General features: G+C 44.8%; 1 protein-coding gene across 1 annotated transcript in view; it reads right to left on the bottom strand.

The window, feature by feature from the left end:
• Positions 1-4550: 4550 nt before the first annotated feature.
• FAM20A (FAM20A golgi associated secretory pathway pseudokinase) overlaps positions 4551-21515 on the bottom strand; it is a 62493-nt gene continuing 45528 nt past the window's right edge. The window contains exons 7-11 of the mRNA XM_070937722.1: positions 20441-20621; positions 18916-19025; positions 10617-10698; positions 8129-8188; positions 4551-5423 (exon numbers count right to left, since the gene is read on the bottom strand). Of these exons, the coding sequence (XP_070793823.1) occupies positions 5162-5423; positions 8129-8188; positions 10617-10698; positions 18916-19025; positions 20441-20621 (695 nt within the window). The 3' untranslated portion in view covers positions 4551-5161. The remainder of the gene's footprint in view (positions 5424-8128; positions 8189-10616; positions 10699-18915; positions 19026-20440; positions 20622-21515) is intronic.

Genomic DNA, 21515 nt, shown 5'->3' with positions numbered 1-21515 from the left:
CTTCTAGTAAAACCAGAGTTAGAAGTTTGATAGTTTTGTGCATCTGTATCCATTTCAAGATGGCTTGGTTATTGTTTGTCAGGTTTTTGTATACAAGCTTTTGTTTTGGCAACTATTGCCAAGTGTTGCTATCTTTGGCACAGCAAAAAGTTTTGCCTGTTCTCAGATGTGAATATTTATAATATATGCCTCCTGATTTTTCTCAAAGGGCAACCAATGCGCTAAACCCCTGAACATAGGCGTAGGTGTTTACACTAGTGTACTGCTCCTCAGCTAGTGTGAGTTGTAACACCCCATCCACACTATCTAGAACAGGAAGCTGAAGGGTGCATTCTTATGTATGCAGTCTTATGCCTGCCCTTTCCAAGCTTTGCCTTCCCTGTTAACTTTGGAACCAGATAGTTCAGTGATGCTATTTATGTAACTGGTGGTCAATGCAGGATGGAATATACAGTCTAATTTAGGAAGATGATAGGACTCCGGCTAAAATGAAAGACAGGAAGCAGAAGAATCAATGCCTGTTTCCTGTCAAACCTAAAATATTTAGCTGGAAGGAGACACATGCTCTAGTTTGTTTGGCCTCACATTCTCATTGATCTAGTGGAATAACTAGTTTTTGAAAGTTAATCCTGTTGTCAAGTCAGAAGTGTGTTTCAGTATTTACCAGGTTTGTGTTAACAATATTCTGTGTGGCACTCGGTGCTATCCACTAGCTTTATTGAATTTCACAGTTGGAGAATGTAAGCAAGTCAGTTTATCTGTAACCTAAATGATCTAAAACTACTGTAGAGCTTTATATGGCAGCAAGTGTTTTGCATTGTTTATGAAACTATTTCTTAACAAATCTTACTTGCCCGGTTAGCAGCCCCTCCCTTTGGACAATTGGACCTAGTATACACCTTTCTGACTTGCTGGCTGTTGGAAGAACATTTGCTAATCATACTTTGCAGTTGGAGAAATAGGAACCTTAGCATATTCTTTGAAAAAAAATTGTGGGCAGCCATTGATATGTCCCCGTATCTGGATTTGGATTAAATGTAAAATATACATTGTTAATTCCTTCCTAACCACCTTGGTAAGGTAAGGATATCCACCTGCATTCTTCAGAGATCCATGTTACTTTTTTCTCTAAATTCTATTCAGTTCAAATCTACAGGGATTATTTTTCCTTATACCTTTTGTTATTTTTGAAGCTTGATTTGATCCTTGTTGAAGCACCAAAAAGATTTTAAATGTTATGTAAGCGCTAAAAAAAATGCACATTTTTTTATATAAGGCTTTCTAATCAAGTTTCACTACTGCGTCTTTTTAGCTTGCTGTTTACTCCCTTTTGTAGTTTTACCAACAGGATTTTAAGATGAACCAGCTACGTCTGAGTTAAATATTAATCACAGTTAAAGCTTTACCTTTGTGTGCAATTTAAATATGTTTGAATCCACAGTTGGTATAGTTTGCCTTAGCTAACATTCAGGGCTTTAGAAGATAATCTGTTTTGCTAGGTCACCTTAGCAAATTAAAAAAAAATCTACTGCCCTAGAGTGCTATAGTAAACCAGAGGACCATTTTTGTATTGTTACCTGACTATAAGTCTGACTTATTGTATGTGCTAATATATTCCTTTTGTTATAGATTGTCCTAATGGCAGGTAAAGCAATAAAATGATTTAAATTCTTAAATGTAATCAGTGTTTCATTTTTGTGGGCCCTTCCCCTGCTAATTCTTGGATTTGAACAGACTAGCTGGGGATGGTCTTACTTTTTTCTGATACTGACCCACTTTTTACCTTAGCTAATGTAACATAGTTCCTTGTGTATTGTTAAATATGAACTTGTCAGGCCTCTCCTATTTGACCACTGACTTAGTAGTAGCTCTTCTCCTGTCTCTCTCAGTCATTCATTCCCTCTGCGCTCTCTTTCACTAGGATCGCTATAGAGGAGCTTCACCTTGGAAAATAGTTACTTTTGAGTTAAATAATGGTTAGAACTAATTTTCTTTGATACAGAATTTTGACTCATATAAACACATATAAATTGGATGGGATTCATAAGAACCAAAAAAACCCTTGTTGCAGTTAAATTATATGGAAAATGGAGCCATGGTTCTGCACTAAAACATAAGATTATGTTTTTGGCTTAATGTGGAATGTAGATGTACCCTTTATGGCTTAGTGTGTAATGTGCAAACTGATCCATTGCATTGTAATCAACAAACCATAGATCAAAAATTCCAGCAAATGTTCGAATCAACCATTAGTATGTTTTGCAGGTCACTTAATGATGAGCAATTAATAAACACGGACTCTGCTTTAAGTTTTAAAAATGAACTATGGGCTGATTGTCAAATAAATGAATCTTCTGATGCTTTGGCATCAACCAGGGCAAGAAAACATGACTTTCATAAATATAAACAGTTTGTAAGATCACTTGATAAGAAACAATGTATTGGGGTGTTTAATATTGTAGGGGATTATTATTCCTTTTGATAATCAAGTATCCGGGTAGACTTCAAGTGTTTCATTATGGCAAATTCACCCTGGGTTTTTCCTTTTATATACTCATGAGTGATGAAGTACATCAAGTTAATATTTAAACTTCCTTATTAAGAGAAACCCACTCTTAAAACTTCTCATATAATTGTTAGCATTAAAAACATGAAAAATGCCAAAAAATAGATCACCAGAGATAGTGACTACTTTATGGAAACATCAGCTTTTACTGACTGAGATCCAAAGTGACTATGCTGATGCATTCCTGTAATCCCATGGGCCTTGGAACCAGACATTTTATTTGAAGAATGTTTTAAATCTTCATATCTGGAAACTAACAGCAGAGGGAGCTGAAATACTGTACAATCATTGACTTAAATAATGTAACCAATTTAATACTCTGATGAACCATTGTTCAAAGATGGTAATCGAGCTGAAGTGAAAATCAAAATTCGTAAACTTTGGTTATCAACGTTACACGATACCCAAATATTAAGTATTTCCAGGGAAGTTTATGGAGTCTCCAGGTAATTTCCCCAAAGTTGTCGAATTGAGTATCCTTTCAAACAGCAATTGGAGGTTTGCAGCGTTTGCTATGCTACCCATGGACTTGTACAATAAATACTTTTGTGCATCCATAGACAACAATTGGAAAGTGAATTTCCACTTTTCCTATTTGTAGAAGATCTAGCTTTGGTATGTTAATTGCTTACAAATGATAAAAAATACAGGTTTTAGGATATGGATAATATGGTGCTTTCGTTGTTAAAACTGGAATACGCCAAGTATACCTCAAATTGAAGTTTTTTTCCTAGCTTGTACTCTCCAAATACCTACACCAGAATTCCCAACCTCCATGGGTAATACAGTAGTAATAACGAAGCTGTTGGAATTTCAGAAAGTTGCCAGATGAGGTTTGGAAGATCGTGTGAAACTCCCAACATCGGATGGCAGTTGACACTAGATTTTCGACTTGTTCTTTGTAGTTCCATCTTCATACCTCCTATGCTGAATGACTTTGCCAAAAGCCTAATGGTAATCCTTGGGGATGGGGGAGACACAAGCTAATCTGTCCAGATTGCCCCCCACAAACATTAGAGACATGCATAGGCTGCATCTGTGCTGTGCATTGTGATCAATGCAAGAAATCTTCAATAGAGATTGATTTCAGATGTGAAACCAACAAATGTTTTGAATTACTAGAAGGACTAGGGGCGACTCATGGAATTGTCAGTATTCCTTGGTGTACTAAACCTTATTTTGAAGGGGTACTGGGTAAACTGAAGTTTATTTGAAAGGGTAGGGGTGGGGAGATGGTTTCGATGACCAGACTTTTTAAAAAATCTGTATTTTAATCTTGCATAAATTTACCAGGGAAAGAAACTGCAACAGTTGATATCTAATTTCCTCAAACACCTTGGTTGCATTATCTGCATCGTACCCATCTTCAATGAGATGTAGACCAGAAGACCTGCCATTGAGCTGCCAGCCTTAGTGTTTCCCTTACCAGTACCAGATAGTTTTAGAACGGGGGAATAAAAAACCACCAAATTCAGTACCCACAGTCAGTTGACACCATGCTAATATAGTGTTAAAGGGTGATTATTGGCAAAAAAAAAAGGGGCGGGTGGAGTCTGAAAATGGATGGGAAGTGTGTGCAGTTGGCTAGCATCCTGAAAAAGCATTGTGGTGCAAAATCTTTTTTCAACTTCCATATGTGTTTCCAGTGCTTTTAGAGTTGGTCTAGATTACCTTGGTACATTTCCTTCACAGTCCATATTCTGCTTGCTACTCTGTGTGTGTGTGTGTGTGTGTGGGTAAGTGTATGTTCAACTTCCACTATGATGATACTGTTAGCTTGAAAAAGCATTGCTACAGCTAGCTGGTGATGAGACATCAATCAAGATGCTAGTCTTATTCTTCATTATTCCAAAGTGAATGGCTGGAAAGATTTCAGTGGCAAGTGCTATAATGTAAAATTGCAGCTTATATGCATTGCCTTGATATCAAGGACATCTGGAATCATCTGAAGGCACCCACAGTGCAACCCCAAATTGATGGATCCTTTACACAAAAGAAAGAACAATTTCTCCTTCCTTGGCAACCTTGAGACGGGTGGAATTTTATGCCTTAAAGTAGCTTTTCTTTTTATTGTGGAGTTGTCTAAACTAGGTTAGAGCCAGAATGTCTGCCACATCAGCACTTTTTCATGGCTTGCTTTTGCCAAGGGCTGCTTCTACAGTTGTGTGACAGTTTCTACTACAGTTCTCCATAAACTAAACATCCCTGAGGAGGTACAGGCCCACCTTATTAATATTTTCCTAAATCTCAATGTGGATGCATTCCAGAAATGTTTCTTTAGTGCCTCTCCCTTTCTTTATTCAACCCACCAATCAAATCTAGCCATGATGAGCCCAGGCAAATCCTGAGAAGGACATCGTTTGGTAGTTACAGAAGATGATATATCTTCAATCTCTTGGAGAAGAGGCAGGAAGATTGTGTAGCTGTGATGTGTATGTGATTCCCATCTATAAATCTGAGGCGAAAGCTGCAGGTTTCAACCACCCAGTGGTTTCCTGATTCTGCCGTGATTGCCTTCCTCTCGCGTCTTAATGTCCAGGTTAAGGAAGCGCAATTATTTCAAGTTCAGGTTCTAGTTTTTTTTCCTCCTTGACTCTAGCTTGGCTGTGTCATTCTGTCAAAAGCCACAGGTTCCAAAGGCTTTGTGTCAGCTACAACAGTGTCTTCTCCAAAGGCCTCTATGCATTTCTCCACAGTTTTCAGGATAATCTGTAACCTCCTGTCCAATGCCAGAAGGTGGGCTTCAGTCAACACGGGGGCAAGGCGGTCTTGAAGGAGGGACTCCCTCATGATATCACTTAGCTTGTAGTCTGACTTGGCTAAAAGCTGCAGCCTTAACAAGGTGATCTTCTTGATTCTAAAGGAAAGGAAAGATAGTTTTGAGTCAACTTGTTTATGGGGGGAAAAAAACTCTTCAAGATCTAAATATTCTTATCCATGTTTGAAAGCTTGATGTGTCCAATTTATAGCTGAACAGAGCACTTGACACACAGTGAAAAACTATTGCAAGCTCCTAACCTATGCTACTTACAGAAGCCTTGAGGGTTTTTTCTGGAAAGGCCAAAGCTAAAGAAGCTCAGTCCTGCCTCTTGATTATGGAGGCAAGGAGTTATTGGTTACTTTTCTTGATTTTTATTCTGGTAATAATAAAAAGTCTGTTCTCTGACGCTGTTTGGCCCATTCCCTATCAGCCTTTTTCATATTTTCCCATTTTCATGTTTTAACATTTTTATTGGGTAATAAGATACAAAATACAAAAATAAATAGGAAAATGGTGGGGAGGACGAGGAGGAAGAGAAGTGAGGAAGGATAAGGAAAAAAAGGAAAGGAAACATTAACTTCTAACTTTCTCTGTTTCAGTAAAATAAGGCATTAACATCAAATCATAACTTTTTGTTTTTTCATAATAATATGAACAAGCCATTTCTATAAAGATCTCTCAATCTAATTGGTAAAACCCAAAATCAAAGTTTCATTCTTTTTCACTTCAAGCATAAAGTTCAGAAGCGGTCTCCATATGGAAACAAAAGTACTTGTATTCTTTTCTTTAATCAAAATAGTCAATTTTGCCATTTCAGCTAACTCCATCAACTTCTGCAACCACGTTAGGAATCAAAGTGTCATTTTAACATATTTGAAAAATAAAATAAATGACACAATGGAAAAAAGAAAATGAGAAAGGACAAAGTGGACGGAAGGTAAAATATTAGAAATTAAGTAGAATTTACAATTTTAAAAATCAATGCAAAACTAAACATCCATTGATTTATATTATTTATATATTAATATCCCCACTATTTGTCATTATCTGAAATAATTGCATGTGATCTTATAAAAAAGTAAAAGAATCACAAAAGATAAGTATAAATAATAGAAAATAATTAGTAAAAATCAGGGCATTCCCTCCCATTGCATGTGACCTATCCATAATTGCAAAAAAGAGATGAATAATAAATGTTGGAAATATTGTGACATAGAATGAACATCTTACCATATTCTGTTGGTCATGTAAAAAAGTGAAAAGCATTGGAAGGACATACACATAATTATTTACAAAAATGTTTTAAAAGAAAGCTTGACCTGAATTCTCAGGGTTAAAAAACATCACCACCAAAGCAACCCCTACTCTAGGAGTCTTTACAGAACAAACAAGCAAAAAAATAAAAGAATCTACTGAGATACTGTATATATTGTTGGATGTAAGGACAAGCTTGGCCCAACATTGGTACTTTGCCAACAATATCAGTTTGGGAGCTCAAACTTGAGAAATAGGTAGCAGTAGTAAAATTAACAGTACACAGCCAGAATAGAAGTTTGAGTAAATTGAAAATGACTTTCCTATCTATTACCTGTCACACAGCAAGGGAAACACACAATACTTGCATCGCAGTTTTTAAGGGGAAAATATTGACTATAATGACTATAACCATTAGAAGTTTTAATGTTTATAAAGGATTCAATGTAATCACCCTATTGTCCTTTTAAAATACTATATTGAGTTAGGAAAAGATTTTGGCAAAGAAAATGTGATCCTTTCAGGGTAGGAGGGGGCAAAAGCCAATTTAGAGCATACGAACTTGAAGGACATTTAAAAGATTTAGTGGCAGCTCTATAATTATAAACCAGATGGATTTGCAAGGTGTGAATAATGAACAACTCTTGAAACCAGACCTGGAGCCTCTATATATCTATATGGCTTCAGATGATGCTTTTGGCATTGGCTTCTATAGAAATTTAGAGGGGATATAGTGGAAATCGGTTAGCTATGCTGGAGAAAGAAACCCAGAGGATGAATAACTCTTTGCCCAACCTCTTGAAGGTCTAGCTGTTGATTTATATGAATTAATAAAAGAATAACCTGGAGAGGACACAGGCACTACAATTTATGAGTAAATCCTATACCCCAAAATGACTGCAGGGGGACACAAAAGAAATGGATGAAGTTTTGGTTCCTTTTAGAAGCTGATAAAGTCTTAATGTTCTTGACGGGGATCAAAAGGAATGCCTCAATTTCCTTGTGCTTTGATGAATAGCAGATCTGAAAGGAAAGGGGTGTATATCCAGTAAGGCAATGAAGTCTTGGTGATTGCACGCAGCTTAGAATTCATTGTACTCTGAGTTGGAGATAATTTAGAAATTTTATTTATTTATTTATTGAATGTATTTGCCGCCCATCTTGTAGCAAATGACTCTGGGCTATAATAACGGCAAAATAATTTTGTTAAAGTGCTAGATGTTTAGAAATCAACTGAAAACACACACACACACACACACACACACACACACACACACACAAATGCAGCATTGTCCAAGGTGCGACACCCTTTTATCCTGGTTCTACAGGACTCCTTACTTTCCAGATGGTGAATCTGGTAGAAAAAAATAAGTTGGGGAAATCCTTTGGTGATTGCTTCATGTTCCAACAACTTGGACTTCTTGAACTTGGCTTGTCTCATTTAGCAAAGATAGGCAAAACAGGTGATTACTTGCTTGCTAACTCTCCAGGCCACAACATGTAGTCTTTCTATTTAACTAGGCTGATGTGGAAAGGCAAGTACTTACATGCAACACTGTTTAAGTGGAGCCAAGATGGAGATCTCATCATAGGAATGTTTCCCAAATCTGTGAGAACAAAGAAATAAATGTCAGCATCATGGGCACAGCAAACAATCCAGGATGCTGGAAAAGAATGTCTTTCAGAGTGGTCAATAGAAGGCAAAGGCATGGCTTGATACTGACTGAATTTGTATCTAAAACGCAGGCATAGGGAGTTAATTGGAAGAAGCTTGACAGAATCAACAGATGGAAGCATCTAGCCAATGTTGGCTGAGCTTGGAAGCTAAGCAGAGACAGTCTGATTCATATTTTGGTTTGGGATCATTTAGGAATTGCAGGGTTGTTGGCACAAGTTTGAACCAAAGAAAATATCCTGAAAAAAGGATGTGAGAAACCACTTCTTTAACATTGCCAAGAAAACAACGCAGATGACAGTATGAAGCATAACCGAAGGGTGTGTTTACTGTAGGAAGTAAGCCTTATCTCTTGCCTCTTAACTTCCCACTCAGCCTCTATAATTCGGACCATTTTGCACCCGAGGCCAAGGACAAGCTGTGCCACATTTTAAAAATCATAGCTCCAGTGAGCTCCAATATTGCTAACCCCTTCTGAAGTCACTTGACAATCAATCCTGGGGAGGAAATTGGGTTTGCTGGTTTGCTGCACAGCCTTGTGCTGCTAGTCATGCTGCCTCTAGTTTCATAAGCCCTGATGTCCTACAACAGGGGTGTCAAACTGGTGGCCCATGGGCCGGATGCATCACATGCAGGCCCGGCTCTGCAAAGGCAAAAAAGTCATGATACATCGCGATACATCATGTGACGTGACCGAGTTTGACACCTGTGTACAACAAGAAAAGTCACTTGCTGGTGAACTCAGCCATCCATCGGGGCGGATGTTGAGACTAGCAATCTTGCAACAATTATAGAACCAGCCATTGTCTGTCCTGCTCTCAAAGGGAGAATTCCCTACACTCTACTGATGTTCACATGTGATATTTCTGCCCTGATAAAATGCTCTCTCTCTCTCTTGCTCGCTCTCTCGCTCTCTTGTGTGCTCTCTCTCTCTCTCTCAGAATTTCCTAATCAATATCTTTAGTGCTCGAGGTTAAAATTAATAATTTCTCAGGGTTCCCAGAAAGACCTAAGCAGCTTAAAGCCAATACAGATTGCAGAATATTGGAATGCTCATGTCAAGTGCATTGATTCCCATTAACAGTTGAAAAGCTCAGGTAATATCAACTCAGCATGTATTTCATTTAGTCCTACCCTGCTTAGAAAGATTAGGGCACAGGTATGAGATCAATGAAAAGACGGAACATAACTTGCATTATCTCATACGGTATTTGGCAGACTAGCTGGGGATGCTAGTAATTGTGGTTTAGCAACATCTGAAATCCACAGATCATCCTGCAGGAGCCACAGCTCCTGTTCAGCATGAGCATTGGCCAGCTAGTCTTCAGGTTTCCAGGGCTCTGGCACGCTCTAAAATCAGCTGGTCAGTGTGCATGCACATGCCGGAAACCAGAAGAGCAGCTGGCGATGGCACGCATGCCCACAGAGAAGGCTCTGCGTGGCACCTCTGGCACGCATGCTATAGTTTGCCATCATGGCTGCATTGCATCCTGTCCTGAAACTCAGCTGAAAAGGGTCCAGATAATTCATTTCCTCCAAAGCCCTCTGAAGGTACAACCTGACCATCTTCTCAATGATATCCCCCAAAACAGAGATGTTGGAGACTATGAAAATTGTCCCAAGTCAGCAATGATTTCTTAAAGAACGGGGACACCGGGGACCTCCTTCAAGGCAAGCAGAACCACCCTCCCTTTCAAGGCTTAATTCACCCATCATACTGACCCAATCATATTTTTGTCAAATTCATATCTGAAAATTCATCCAAACCCAATATCTGAAGTAAATAGTAAACAAGTTTGGTGGAGTTGTCCTCCCACACATGTAGAAGGTATCAGTTTCAGGAAGGCCAAAGGACAACCTGCAGGTTTTATATGCAGCTGGTTGCAAATCAATTCCTGGCATCCTCAGGGACATCCGGAGAAGCTTCTGTCAAATCCCCTGGAGATGCAGGACCGGTCATTATCAACATTCCAGGACAAGAGGATCAAACATTCTGGCATAGTGCAAAGGAACATCAATTGTACTATTAGCAGCCTGAATGTAGCTAGTTTATTTCTGCTACAGATGAACCTGGCCAATTACCGCTTGTCATGAAATAGGTCAGTTTAAGGCAGTTTCTAGGTCCTCCCTTCAAAAAAGGTCTGGAGGAAAAAAAGTGGGAAGGAGAGAACCAGAGCTGTCAACTCCTAAGCAGATAGAAGCCCTGTTTTAGTTTAACATGGGGTTTTATCATACATATTTTCTAAACCAATATTATATCCGATGATATTTTCGCAATCTGAAGTCCAGTTCTATCTGCAAATCGTCAAGGCCAGTGCTTAGGTGGGGGAGAATGCTGATAATGAGGAAAGTTGCCTTACCCTCTGGCGTTATCCAAATGAAGCAAAAACCCATCATCTCCAAACTTTGTAAACATCTCATAATGATGGCGGTCCATGTTACCTTTCAGAAGACAAAAAGGAAGAGCATGGAAAACAAACGCATGCAGACTCACATCCCATATTTAAATACAGAAATCATAGATCTGGATCCATAGATTAAGAACTGCTGAAAAAGAGGTATCAAACCCTTTTAATGTGAAAGGAGGACTAGCAATTTAAAGAGCTTACAGAAAGCTTTTGGATCACGTAGGTTGACAATTCAGGATGCAGATGCACAACTGGTTTGCTTTATTATGCTTTCCTTATGGCCTGTGTGTGTGTGTGTGTGGGGCTTCTTAGCTCAGCTTGCAATGAAGTAAACTCTGGAATTCAAGTGAACATCTGGGATTCTCTGGATAGGGTCTAAAAACTGGAGTCAGTTTGAGTTCCTGGTTATACATGCATATTTATGCATGAAATGTAACTATTTTCTCCCAGGAACTAGCATGACTGTCAATATAATTCCACGATTGCTTGTTCAGAGGAAACCCCCTTGAGTTACTTTAGATTTACAGCCAGCCCAGTGTATATACACAAAATTGCAGCCTCATTTGTTCTGTAGTTCTGCTAATGTTGCATGTTGTGGTCAATTAGGCTTTACTGCTATACTGCAATCTAGCTCGAAACCACCATTACAAGAAAGGTTATTAATCTTCATGGCATGTACACCGGATTCTATATTAGGACTCCGAGCTTTTCAACTATTTAATTATTCCTTCCTCTGGCTGCAGCTCAGCGGAGGTAAGATATGTGGTCTCCCGATGAGGCCAAGACTTTGACATTTGAAAGTCTGGTTAAAGTGTGCAATATCCTTTTTGCCCAGTAGAGCACAGCTGGATTGCTTTTTCTAAGTAGAGCAAAGTCAGGATATATACAGTGTTAGATCAGGCGCAGGAACAGAAGACGTGACCAGCTCGATACATGTAACAACTTTATTTACATAGTAACAAGTAAAAGAAGACTGCTGGCGCGCTGCCGGAGCTCTCCTTATATTTGCTCCCGGCAGACGCACCGCCCCTAGACAGGGATTCAAATCTCCCGCCCGATGGCTGGCAGCCAATCAGGGCGGATGCCCTTATAAGGACATAACACTCCTCCCCCCTTAGTCTGAACTGTCAATCTCGTTCACAAAAGTCACGTAGTCGCGCAGGTGCGTAGGACGCCTCGGCACCCTAGCTGACCTGCGCAGTCTCACTTGTTCTCCGTCTCCGACCTGGATGGACGGGGCTCTGTCGTCTCCCGGCTCCCCCTCCGGAACCGGGCTTGGTTCGGCTGTCGAGTGAGCGGGGTCACCCCCAGCGCCTCCGGCCGGACCGCAGACCTTGGATGGCTGGTTCTGATGGTCTTCTTCCTGGCCTGTGGATCTGTTGCCTCGTCTCGGTGGCTCGGTTCTGACCCGGGAAGAGCGTCTGAGTCTCGGTAAGTCCATCGTTTGCTCCTCCCTGGTCTCCCGGGCGCTGCGGTTCGGTTGCGGTTCGGCCTGGTGCCGGGTGGGTGGTGGTTCTGTTTGGTGCCCTCTGGACCGGCCCGCCGGCTGCGGGTGGTGCTGGCCCGTGTTGCGTTGTCCGACCTCGCAGGGGTGGCGTTGGTCTGCTCGGTCGGGCTGGCGTTGGTCTACCCCGTCTGGTCGGTGGTGGTCGACCTGGTCGGGCTGTTGTTGCGGCACTACCTCTGCGGGGCGGCGGAGGTCTCCCGTGCCGGGGTGGTGCAGGTCTACCTGGCCGGGTTGTTGTCGGATCTCCCTTCCCCCTAGTCCTTGGTCTACCGTCGGGTGGTGCCTGGGGTCATCCGGGTCGGGGTGTCGTTTGTTGGCTGTCTTCTGTGATGGGCGGGGGTCCCCCACGTCAGTGATTCGTGTGCCACCCTCGCCCGTGGGTCGTGGGGTGCCCCTCTTGGCTGGGTCCCGGTCTACTCGCCTGGAACTGCAGTCTCCCTGGCTGGGCTGGCATAGGCTGCTGTAACTGGTGGGGTGCGCTGCTCCTCCTCTGGGCAGGTCCCGGTCTACCTGCGGGCTGGGTTGGTGGTCCCTGGCCTTGCCGTGCCCGGTGCCCACCTGGCTGGGTTGGTGTTGCCATCCCCCGTGCGGTTGGCCCCGGTCTACCTCGCTGGGCTGCCGGTGTGACAGCATTTGGTAGTGGGCTGGGCCAACCTTGTCGGGGTGGTGCTGCTCTGCCTCACAGGGGTGTGGTAGGCCTACCTCGTCCGGGTGTTGTAGGCCTACCTCGTCGGGGTGTTGTAGGCCTACCTGGTCTGGGTGTGGTAGGCCAACCTCGCCGGGGTGTTGGAGGCCTACCTCGTCGGGGTGTTGTAGGCCTCCCTCGTCAGGCTGGTTTTCAGGTGCCCCCCCCCACCTTTTTCGGAGTTGGTCGATGTGGCGTCTCGTGAACTGTCCATCTTCCAACTCAACGATGTAGGATTTGGGCCCGGTTGTGCTGGCAACTTTCCCCTTCAGCCACTTAGGGGAGCCGCTGAAATTCAGCGCGAAGATTGAATCTCCTTTGCTGAAGGCGCGGAGCGGGCGGCTGGCGGTTGCGGTCACTTCCGGGCTGTATTGGGGGTGCAGCCGGTCCAAGGGTGACCTCAACCTTCTGCCCATCAACAGTTCGGCCGGGCTCTTGTGGGTGGTGGCGTGTGGCGTGATGTGCTGTGTGAGGAGGAAATTGTCTATGCGCTCTTGCCAGTCCCCCGGGCCCATCTTGGTGAGGGCCTCTTTGGTCAGTCGGACCATGCGTTCGGCTTGTCCGTTTCTGGCCGGCCTGTAGGGGGCGGACAGGGCGTGGCGGATGCCCAGTCCTGCCAGGAAGGACTCCATGGCCAGGGATGTGAGCTGGGGGCCGTTGTCTGAGACCAGCACATCCGGTAGACCATGTGTGGCAAAGAGGCGGCGCAGGGCTCGGATCGTCGCGTCTGTTGTGGTAGATGCCATGGGCACCACCTCGAGCCATTTGGAGAAGGCATCTACCACGATGAGGAGGTGTCGCCCTTGCATCGGACCCGCGAAGTCAATGTGGATCCTCGACCAGGGGTTGCTGGGGGTCTCCCACTTCGCGACTTCGGATTTCGGCGGCGCTGGGCGAACTTCTTGGCACGGGTCACATCTGGAGACCCATTGTTCAATGTCTCTGTCCATGGAGGGCCACCAGACATAACTCCGTGCCAGGGCCTTCATGCGGACGATGCCCGGATGCCCCTTGTGTAAGGTTTCTAGCGTCCGCCGTTGCAGAGTGCTTGGAATCAGCACCCTGTCTCCCCATAGCAGACAGCCTTTGATGGTGGACAGCTCCTCCTGTTTCCTGGCGAACGGGCTGAACCTTTCCTCTGGCTTTTCCGCTGGCCACCCTCTGAGGATCCAGGACTTCACTTGGCGGAGTGTGGGGTCCTTTTGGGTGTGGACGGCCACATCTGCGGATGACACCGGGCAGCTGGCGTCGTCATCAATGTGAAGTAGGTGGAGCGTGGGGGCTGGGTCCTCGACCGGCTTCTTCGACGGGCATCTGCTGAGGGCGTCAGCGTTCCCTATGGCTGTGCCTGGCTGGTGCACGAGCCTATAGGAGTAGCCAGCTAGGAAGATGGCCCATCTCGTCATTCTTGGGGACATGAAGGTCGGGGTTGGTTGGTCGCCTGCGAGGAGTCCCAGAAGAGGCTTGTGGTCTGTGACTATGGTGAAACGTCTTCCGTAGAGGTATTCGTGGAAGCGCTTCACTCCAGCCACGATGGCCAGGGCTTCTTTGTCCAGCTGGCTATAGTTCCGTTCTGCGCCGGACATTGTCTTTGAGAAGTACGCGATTGGGGCTTCCGAGCCATTGGGCAGGTCGTGGCTGAGGACTGCCCCCACCCCGTAGGGCGACGCGTCGCAGGTCAGTCTCATGGGGAGCGTCTCGCTGTATTGGATGAGGACGCTTTTGGACGTCAATAGTCCCTTGATGGCCCGGAATGCTGCTTCCTCTTCCTGGCCCCACTTCCAGGAAGCCGATTTCCCCAGCAGGCGGTGGAGTGGCTCAGCAACTGTGGCTTTCTGTTTTAAGAAAATGGCGTAGAAGTTGAGCAACCCAAGGAAAGCCTGAAGCTCCGTTTTGTTTTTTGGGCTTGGAGCTTCATGGATTGCTTCCACTTTTGATTTGGTGGGGTGTATGCCTGTGCTATCAATGAGGAAGCCCAGGAACTCGACTTCCTGTACTCCTATGATGCACTTGTCCCGCCTGACCCTCAAACCCTTGTCCTTGAACCGCTGCAGGACAAGCCTGAGCCTTTCAAGGAGTTGGGGTCTCGAGTCACCGGAGATGAGCACATCATCGAAGTAAGGCACCACCCCTGGAACGCCTTGGAGAAGGCGTTCCATCATGGATTGGAAGATGCCAGGGGCAGCGCTGACTCCAAATTGGAGGCGGTTACATTTAAATGCCCCTCTGTGCGTGACAATCGTTTGGGCCTCCGCCGTTTTGTCATCCACTGGCAGTTGCTGGTAAGCCTGGGCCAGGTCCAGTTTCGCGAAAATTGATCCAGATCCCAGGGAATGCAGCAGGTGTTGCACCACTGGGACTGGGTATGCGCTCTGTGCCAACGCCTTGTTGATGGTACAACGGTAGCCAGCACAGATGCGCACAGACCCATCATGCTTCAGTGGGGTCACAATGGGGGTCTCCCATGAGGCATGATCGATCGGTTCCAGTACGCCCTGGGCGATCAGCTTATCCAGCTGTTCATCTACTTTAGGCCGCAGGGGAAATGGAACTCGGCGGGGCTTGAGCCTGATTGGGGTGATTCCCTTGTCCAGATTAAAGGAGATTGGCCTCCCCACAAATTTCCCCAGCTTACCATCGAAGACTTCTTTGAACTCTTCGATGATGGAGTCGAGTTCGTCCCTGCGGATCTCGTGGATGCCCTGAAGTGAAAGTCCTAGAGGCTTGAACCACTCCACGCCCAACAGGTTCGGTCGGCTGTGCTGCACAATGGTGATGGGTAGCTTTCCATCGAAGTCGTTGTACTTCACATGGATGGTTGCTCTGCCTAGGATTTCAATGGGGTTTCCGTTAAAGTCCACAAGTTTGTCTTTCGGGGCTTTCAGCTGGGTTCTTTTGTATGCCGGTTTCAGCTGTTGTAGGTGCTGCCAGTCCATGATGGAGAAGGCGGATCCGGAGTCTACCTCCATCTTGCACGGAGACCCCTCTGCTAGCAGCGTCACGTGGAACTTGGTGGTCCCCTCGTCGCTTGTGTGAGCAATGGTGGTGGTCTGGTGCACCGTTCTGTTTCGGGGATATTCCTCCTCCCCGCGCCGGGACTGGTTTGAGGACCGTTTGGATGTCCTCTGGTTATCTTTGCGATTTTCCCGGAATCGCGGTCTGGGCGGCTCCGGGGCTGGGTCTGTGGCTCTGCAGGCCTCGGCGATGTGGCCCCTCTTCAGGCATCGGCGGCAGGTCGCGTCCCTCCATCTGCAGGTGGCTCTGGGGTGGTCGCCTCTGCAGCTGCCGCATCGCTCTCCACGGTCGCCATGCTGTGGTGTTTCCCGCCTGGGAGGGCGGGACACCTTGTGGACGGCCATTTCCTCATCAGACTCGGATTGAGTGGTTGCTTCGTCTGATGAGGTTGGGCCCGACTTGTGGATCTTATGGATCCCTCTTGCTTTTACCATTGCAGCGGCTGCTTGTTCGGACGTCTCCGCCGCTGTTGCCTCGTCGAGGACATCTTTAAGCGGAATCCTCTTCCTGCTGAGGAATTTCTTTTGCAGCCCCACATCTCGCATTCCAAAAACAATGCGGTCCCGGATGGCATTGTCCACATTGTCGAACTCACAGTTGGCAGCGAGTTGGCGGAGCGCTGCCACGAATTCTTTGATGGATTCACCTTCCCGCTGGTTTCTTTGCTGGAAGGTGAACCTGTTTGCGATGGGGGTGCCTGTAGGTGCATAGTGCTCCTGTAAGACGTCCTGCAGGTCGTTCCAGGACATCTCCTCGATGTCCCTAGGTGCCACGAGGTCCATCGCCATCTCTAGGACGTCCGATCCGCAATGAGCCAGGAAGAGGGCTCTTTTCCTCTCATCATCGAGGTTCTGGTATCCATTGCCTCGCAGGAACTGCCGGAATCGGACCATGTATGACCTCCACTTCTCCCGGGATGGGTCGAACGGGTTCAGCGCGGTCATCGGGGCTTGCGGGGTAGCCATTCTGGAAGTCGCTGTGGTGAAGTGACTTCAGCTCTTTGGGCGATCGTGCCGTGAGTCTTTCTCAGGTTCTCTTCTCTAGTCCTTCGTCGCCAGTGTTAGATCAGGCGCAGGAACAGAAGACGTGACCAGCTCGATACATGTAACAACTTTATTTACATAGTAACAAGTAAAAGAAGACTGCTGGCGCGCTGCCGGAGCTCTCCTTATATTTGCTCCCGGCAGACGCACCGCCCCTAGACAGGGATTCAAATCTCCCGCCCGATGGCTGGCAGCCAATCAGGGCGGATGCCCTTATAAGGACATAACATACAGCATGGGCCTCCCATATTCCCCTGGCTGTTGTTTTTATATTCTTTTAATTTGAAAAGGAGATCCCTCCAAAGAAAGGTATTTCCTGAGACATTTGATCAGCCCTACATCCATGCAAAAAAGTCCTATTATATTCAGTAAGAATAGACTCTTTGCAACGCAATGCTTTGTGAATACGTGTATCCATCTACCTTGGGAGAAAAAGCTACCCCCCACCCCAAATTATGGAGGTAGAAGTCATCTAGGAGGTAAAAGCCGTGATGAGAAGAATTTTGAAGGCCATCAAAGAGTGGAAGCCATTTTCCAAGGGCGTTCACAATAACATCTCAAATTTCCAAACAGTCAACTGGAGACATTTGCTCTATCTTATAAAACGTGTTTGTTCCCTACTGCCAAATTCTGGAAGAAAACATGATGGAGTGTGGCAGAAAGCAAGACATTTAGGAGGCTTGTTCTGGCATGTGCCTATGTGTGTGAGTTGTTAACATGGAGACAAAATCAAGCACAAACAATTCAGCATGTCAACAACATTGTGAAGTTAATCCATTGGAATGGATTGTAGTAGACAAAATCTCATGCCACAATGCACCTGGCATTCCTTAAACTGCCATTGTCATTTTTTTAAAACTGCCAATATCTAAATTGGAATGTATGAGTGAATAAATGTGTAGCTTTTTTATCTTTTGCACGACTATATAATATTTAAAGCAAATAGCAAATTGCTTCTGCTATTTCTATCTGATGTAATTTGGCCATTGCAAAAACACCTCCCCACTCCCCCACTCCCCACTCCAAATGGAGAGTTTGAATGCTGAATGATGGACTACAATGGACTCACATTCCTGTTCAGTCCAGAAGCTCATTGGGGCCAGTCATTGTTTTTCAATGCGAATGTTGTAAGGATAAAATAGAACTAATTGCATAATGAACCAACTTTTGTTTTTGGAGAAAACATAAATACACCCCAAAGGATTGCTTTCTTCTGGAATGTTGATATATTGTTTGTTGTTGTTCAGTCATTATGTCTGATTCTTCACGAGCCCATGGACCTCAGCATGCCAGGCCCCTGGTCTTCCACTGTCTTCTAGAGTTTGCCCAAATTCACGTTCATTGCATTGATGACGCTATCTAACCATCTCATCCTGTCCCCTTCTCCTTTTGCCTTCAATCCTTCCCAACACCAGGATCTTTTCCAATAAGTCCTCTCTTCTTATTAGGTGCCCAAAATATTTGAGCTTCAGCTTCAGGATCTGTCCTTCCAAAGAACAGTCAGGTTGGTTTTCTTTAGGATTGCCTTTGGATCTCCATACAGTCCAAAGGACTCTCAAGAATCTTCTCCCACACCACAATTTGGAAGGATCCATTTTTTAGCGCTCAGCCTTCCTTATGGCCCAACTTTCACAGCGATACATTACTACTGGGAAAACATGGCTTTGACTATACAGACCTTTGTTGGCAAGGTGATGTCTCTGCTTTTTAATATGCTGTCTAGGTTTGCCATAGCCATAGTTTGCCAAGGAGCAAGCATCTTTTGATTTCATGACTGCAGACACATTGACAGTGATCTTGGATATATAGGATAAGGAATTTAGCCAACCCCTTCCACTCTCCACATTGAAACCAGAGAATTCAGCTCAGATAACCTGGAAAGTTTTGAATTTATCAGCATGTTCTAAGCCGGCTGTATTTCATGCCCCATTAAAAATTTCCACTCTTAGACAGAGCACCTCAGATCCATGAGGATCACAATCCCTCCCTCTTCTTACTTACCTATTAAGAAGTCAAATATGGCCATGTCAATGATATTGAGTAGCCGGCTGCCACTGCTGTAAGGGTAAATCTCCTTCACGGTATTGCAATAGAGAGGATTTACTTCCCACCTGGGAGAAAGATCAAAGAGAAGAGAGTTGCTGCTGGCATCAGCACCTTCCCCATCTGCTGCCTTTCTTGAAAAAAGAGGGAAAAGGCAGCACTGGACTCTAAGAGGAAATTAAAAGTTTGGGGTCTAGCCTGCCATGTGAAGCCATGAGTCCAGGGCAAAAAGTGAATGCAAGCAATAGGCAAGGATTTTCAAAACTGTCAAGGTTTCTAAAACATCTAAAGAACATCTGTAGAGAAGCTTGAGCACTCTCTACACCAAGGGTGTCAAACTCGATTTCATTTAAGGCCACATCAGGGTTGTGTTTGACCTTGGGGGGACTAGGGGGGCATGGCCAAGGGGGCATGGCCATCTTGATGTCACTTGTGTTGGGGGTGCCTGTGGTGGCCCGAGTGTTCTGCCAGTGAGAACGGGCTCACAAGCTATGTTTTCGGCTGCAACAGCATCCTGCAACCCTCTAACAGTGAAAATGGAGCTCAGCCTCCTGAGCTCTGTTTTCAGCTGCAACAGCCTCCTGCAACCCTCTAGCAATTTGAACAGAGCTCGGGAGGGCCACACACAGCCCTTCCAAACTCCGTTTTCGCTGGCAGAGGCACCGCGGGCCGGCCCTTTGCTGTTTCCAGGGTGACCCTGTGGGCCAGATCTAAGCACCCTTCAGGCTGGATCTGCCCCCCGGGCCTTGAGATTGACAGTCCTGCTCAACAGGACTGTTGAGAAAAGAAATTTCATTCTTTCCCTCTCCTTGTCACAATCATGATAATAGGCCCTCCACAGTTGGCTTTTATATTTCAAGGTAAGCTTACATTTAATACTTTTGATTTTTCATATTTATATCTTGGTTTTCCTCAAGGAATTTAAGGCAATGCACATTATAGGTGTTTTTTGTCTTATTCCACTGCAGCTACTCAAAGAGTTGGCCTCAAACCATCCAAAGAGCTTCTGTTGGCTAAGTATGGAAACAGTAGTTTCAGAAGCAATTTTTATCCAGACTGGGTTAGTAAGAGGATTAAATTTTTTCACTCTTCCCTCAGGCATGTCCACACACCTCTTCATATATAAGCTCCTGTTGGACTTCCTAGAAACTGTTATTTTACAGTAGAAAATGGAAACAGCATTTATTACTAGCTTGGCTATAGTGGTTAGGACCTTTGTTTGGTCCAAATACATCTGGTTGCTTCTTGATGGGCAAGATTAGGAATGCAAAATTGAGGTGTGAGCTAAGCCTGGGGAATTAGACGAGACTTACCCTCCAGTAACTGTGTCTAAGATTACATCCTTGTTTCTCTTCTGCATAAACAGAGGGACCAAGGGCCTTTCTGAAGCTGTCCTGCTCAATAAGTGTAGCATAGTATGTTTTTGAAAGGGTGGCCTTTGTCTGAGCAGTAAGCAAAAAGAGAGGTCCATTTACCCACTTACTCCTCTTTTCCTGCAAAGGTGTAGGATCGGATCCACGGATTAGGGATGGAGATTCGTGGTGCCAAGTTGAGAGAAGGCAGGAAAACCGAGAGGGAACCTTCCAAGAGATGAGGGTTCCCACAGACGGCATATTCTGTTTTGCACATGTAAGGGCACTTCGCGAAGAAGCAGACATTGCTGGCTATGGAGAGAGGAATCCGTATGAGACTCAAGACTGATGCAGAGACCTCCAAGGTCCCTTCCAACTCTGTCATTCTATGACTTTCTATGGCAGGGACAGAGGTTGTCCATAACAGGCCATAAGGAGGTCAGAATGCAGACATGCTCATCATGAGATCATGATACAAATGGTGTGATTGCATAATGACACCTGATGCCCATACGTTTATTTATTAAGAAAATGTATATGGCTGTCCAATTTATGGTGACTCCAGGAGCTCGCAGTACAAAGACCAATAAACCTCCACTCCTCCGATGACAAATCCTGTCTTCAGGGCTTTGACCAATGTCCAAGTGAGGGCCCATCTTATCTCTGACGGGATGATGTTCCACAAAGGAGGAGCCACCACAGAGAAGGACCTTCTTCCTGATCTCACTAGGTGGACCTCCTAGACACTAGAGTCATATCATTTTCTGCCTCTCTGCTACAATGGGCTAGGTAGATGTGATTGGGAAAAGATGGTCCTTCAAAGTTGCATAATGTAGTAACAACAAGGCTTGGTTTTGTCATAGGGCCATAGCGCCTGTGAAATACAGTAGTTGGCACTGTGTTTAAGTTCATAAGCAATTTATTACATTTTTTAACTATTTTAATTGCATTTTAATGCTTTTGTTTTTAATTATTTTGAAGATTTGTTTTTTGCTTGCTACTCAGAGTCACCATATGAGATGGGAGGGTTATATATTATTGCTTAGTACGACTATGATGTCTAAACAGCATTCAGAGATTTAGCTGCTAGGGAAGTATGACAGGACTAATACCTGGTCTCCCTGACAGTTAAATGCAAGTCTTTCCAATGTGACAAATTTTCTGGGCACACAGGTTTCATATAAACATGCAGGTTATGTATGGACG

This window comes from Pituophis catenifer, unplaced genomic scaffold, assembly GCF_029215685.1.
Source record: "Pituophis catenifer annectens isolate HBS135680 unplaced genomic scaffold, rPitCat1.0.hap2 SCAF_2, whole genome shotgun sequence".
In the NCBI taxonomy this organism is placed as follows: Eukaryota; Metazoa; Chordata; class Lepidosauria; order Squamata; family Colubridae; genus Pituophis; species Pituophis catenifer.
This window is presented reverse-complemented; position numbering and strand designations above follow the sequence as displayed.